We start from the raw sequence: 3,328 nt of genomic DNA on the forward strand, positions 1-3,328 counted from the left end.
AGGGAAAGAGGGAGGGAGGAGGGAAACAGGAGAAAAAGAGGTAAACAGTAGTGCGGATTAGAAAGTGTGCAAGAGAGGCCTGAACCAAAGAGAGATCCTTGGCTCTGGAGAAAAGTCATTCCTGAACTGTGGCCTCATTTGGCCGCAGCGTAGAGGGACACTGTTGGTCCAGGTCTAGGTGGCTGACAAGCTCTCTGTTTGTTATATGACATTTTATTCACTCACTCTGCGTCCTGCCACGTTGCTAGGCTTCCCTCTGTGTGGAACATTGTGTTTATATCTGAGAGTGGTGCGATGTGATGTAGTTGTGTGTGTTAAGTGCTTTAAAAGAGTTTTTTGTCTATAAGAGATGAAAAGGATTCTGAAGACTATAAGCCAGATGGCCAGTGTAAATTTGAGCCATTGAGTGTTGAAAACACAACGCGGATAAAGCTTCATTGTTAACCAACTTAATGCCACTGGCTTCATTTAACCACTCAGTCAGATACACAGACCTACAAATGTGGACTTAAGCTGTTTGAACACTTTAAAGGACAACATCACAAGTTGTATTATCTTGGAATCTTAAAGCTAGTATTCCTAAACATGAGCAGCTCTCCTACATACTGAACGGAGAGAGCAGCTGTTTTATTTAGAGACAGCCTTTCTCTGTATACAGCAAAGTTGTCTACACTGTCCAGGTTTGGCCCTTCAGTTCAGTTCCCTACACTGAACTGGAGATAACTATGATTCATTGTGGGCTTTTGTCTCAGGACCGTGCCAAACCCAGTGCACCCTAATACAAGTTTTTTTTTTAATGCCAGGAGCTCAAGAAAGTGCTGCTTAGACATATATTTTAGTATAAAAAGAGATAAGATATAAAGATCCCAAAATATTTATTTCAACCTCACATACACTCATAAGCAAATTGAAAACTCTCATCAACAGGATTTACATGCACTAATCCCAGTTAACATAGGCAAGTCACATACGTTTTTAAACTCTGCCACGACCACATTATCACCCTGTTGACCTCTCAAGTATTACAGAGATGGCTAATGCTCAACAGTTTACTGCCTTCCCAGCATGCTGGCCAACCATCTGCTGTCATAAAGGCCAGGCATCCCCCATTACTGATCAATAAAATATTCAAGACCGCTGAAGGACTGAGTTAACCCGGAGGGCTGGAGACACCAACACCCGCCCACCGATGGCGTAAAGTGGCGTGAAACACGAACTGCGGACTACCTCCTGCTGCCACACTGCCAGCTCTGAGAGCATCAACTCTCTGCAGTTATCCTACAGGGGATTTAACAACTCACCTGCTCTGTCTATCCACTTTTGGAGACACACTGTCACTTGCTCATACTTTAACAGGATTTAAGAACACATACCAAAACCTCCACAGTATGTGTGTGTAATCGTGGTATACAGCAATAACCAGTAGGAGACCTAATACAGTTTTACAAAGCACAAAATCTAACAGTTGCATAATTTAACCCTGTTATGTGAGGCATGAGAAAAAAACTGATGCCATATTATTTGGATGAGTTTTGCTTTTCCAGTGTTCACAGATTGTGAGGAAGCAAGCTTTTTCTTTACATGCCTGCACCTGATCAGATTTCATGACACCAACTGTGCAGCCAGCTAACGGTGCAGCTACGTAAACTCAGATAGCATTGAAACAAAGAGGTATAGCACTGTTTTCCAGTGTTGTTAACATAAAAGATTTAAGCATGAGCAGGCACCAGTGTCTCTATTATGTTCCATTGCCTCCTGGATATTATTAAATGTTAAAATGCCTGATTGTCAAACAAACAGCTGAGAGCTGTTTATGCCGTCTTTGTTTACTTTTCATGTTTTATTCATGACTTTTAATAGGAATCTGCATTAGCAACATTAAATCTCATCAGATTTAGTATAAAGAAAAACAACCAATGCTGGTTTACTATACTAAACAAAGATTTAGTACAATAAACAAAGGCTGGACTTTTAGTGTCCCCATTCTCAAGTGTTAGAGGGTCTTTATGAGGCGTTGTAGTGAGATTAAGGAGCTGATGTCATTTGGAGCCCCCAAATAAAAACAGTCTAATTCCAACTCTTGAAGCATAACCAGAAAACACAGAAAGGAACCAGGATTTTAACTAATTTTCTGCCAGACACCAAAATATAAATTACAGTTGAACATAAAAAAAAACCCCAAAAAAACATGTACTAGTGTTGTTGAAAGCTAGCATTTTTTTAAGCAATCTTCTATGATACACTATTGATCCTAAAAGGAGAGATCCATATTTATGCTCATCATTCCCTTCAAAGTAAGATCAAAGGTCAAGGTTTTGCAACACAAACCCAAGAGCTGATCACTATATCACTCTGCTGACATATTTCATGTTGTACTTGGAAACGGCCTGGTTTTATTTTCCACCAGCTCTCTTTGTTTTGATTTACAGAACAAGGTGAGAGTTTCTGCTTTACTTTAAAACAGGAAGAGTTACAGTGAAGGTGAGATAATAATGGGCTCACTCGACTCGGCAGGAGACTTGCTGCGCTTGATCGGGCCGGGACTCTTTGCACCACGTTGAGCTTTGGGTCCCTTCATCACCCTGCATTCTGTGGAAAGAAGCACAAAGAAATCATCACTACCCCCAAACTGAGATACCTAGATACCACACGGCTACATAACACTAGGGGTAAGTGCAAATATTAGGGATGCACCGATTTATTGGCTGAACATTGGTATTGGCTGACATCGACCGATCGTGGTGGCATTCACCAATTTATGATGTTGGATAGTGGAGAAATAATAATTTCCATTTTCCGGCACTGACAGTGAGCGGCTGTTCTCTGCATCCCACATGTTGGATGAGAAGAGAAATAGACTTGGCTGCGACAGGCAGGAGATTGCTATATCTTTGTAAGATTTCCATTTTGTTCCCTGGCACAAAAGCATGAATGAATTAAACAACAACAAAACACACAACAACAACAACAACAAAAAAACAATTGGCTTTGGGGATGATCGGCCAAATTGTTATTTCAAACATCGGTGTCGGCCCAGAATTTAGCAGTTTGTGCATCTCTATAAAATATATGTTTGGTCTTTTGTTGCAATTTGGATTAACTGACCTTTCAAATAATAATTCTCACACTGGTGCTATCCTTATGTAAAATTAATACAAATTGATAAATGAATATATATTCACAACTCAGTGCTTAAGAACATATGTAGTCTTGAGAAGCAGCGAGGTAGCCGCTGTGATCCTGAGCTACGTTTGCAAACAAAATCATTTTTTCTGAACGGCAAATTCAGAAAGTGCCCGATTGAATTTGTATAGCGCCAAATCACAAC

General features: G+C 40.4%; 1 protein-coding gene across 1 annotated transcript in view; it reads right to left on the bottom strand.

Moving 5' to 3' along the window:
* Nucleotides 1-3,328, bottom strand: part of LOC118332064 (neuronal migration protein doublecortin-like) — a gene marked incomplete in the record, with an annotated part of 26,731 nt that overhangs the window by 1,661 nt on the left and 21,742 nt on the right. The window contains 1 exon segment of the mRNA XM_035667194.1: nucleotides 2,503-2,589. Coding sequence (XP_035523087.1) covers nucleotides 2,503-2,589 — 87 coding nt within the window.

This window comes from Morone saxatilis, unplaced genomic scaffold (genome assembly GCF_004916995.1).
Source record: "Morone saxatilis isolate NCDOM2014 unplaced genomic scaffold, NCSU_SB_2.0 Contig20, whole genome shotgun sequence".
Taxonomy (NCBI): Eukaryota; Metazoa; Chordata; class Actinopteri; family Moronidae; genus Morone; species Morone saxatilis.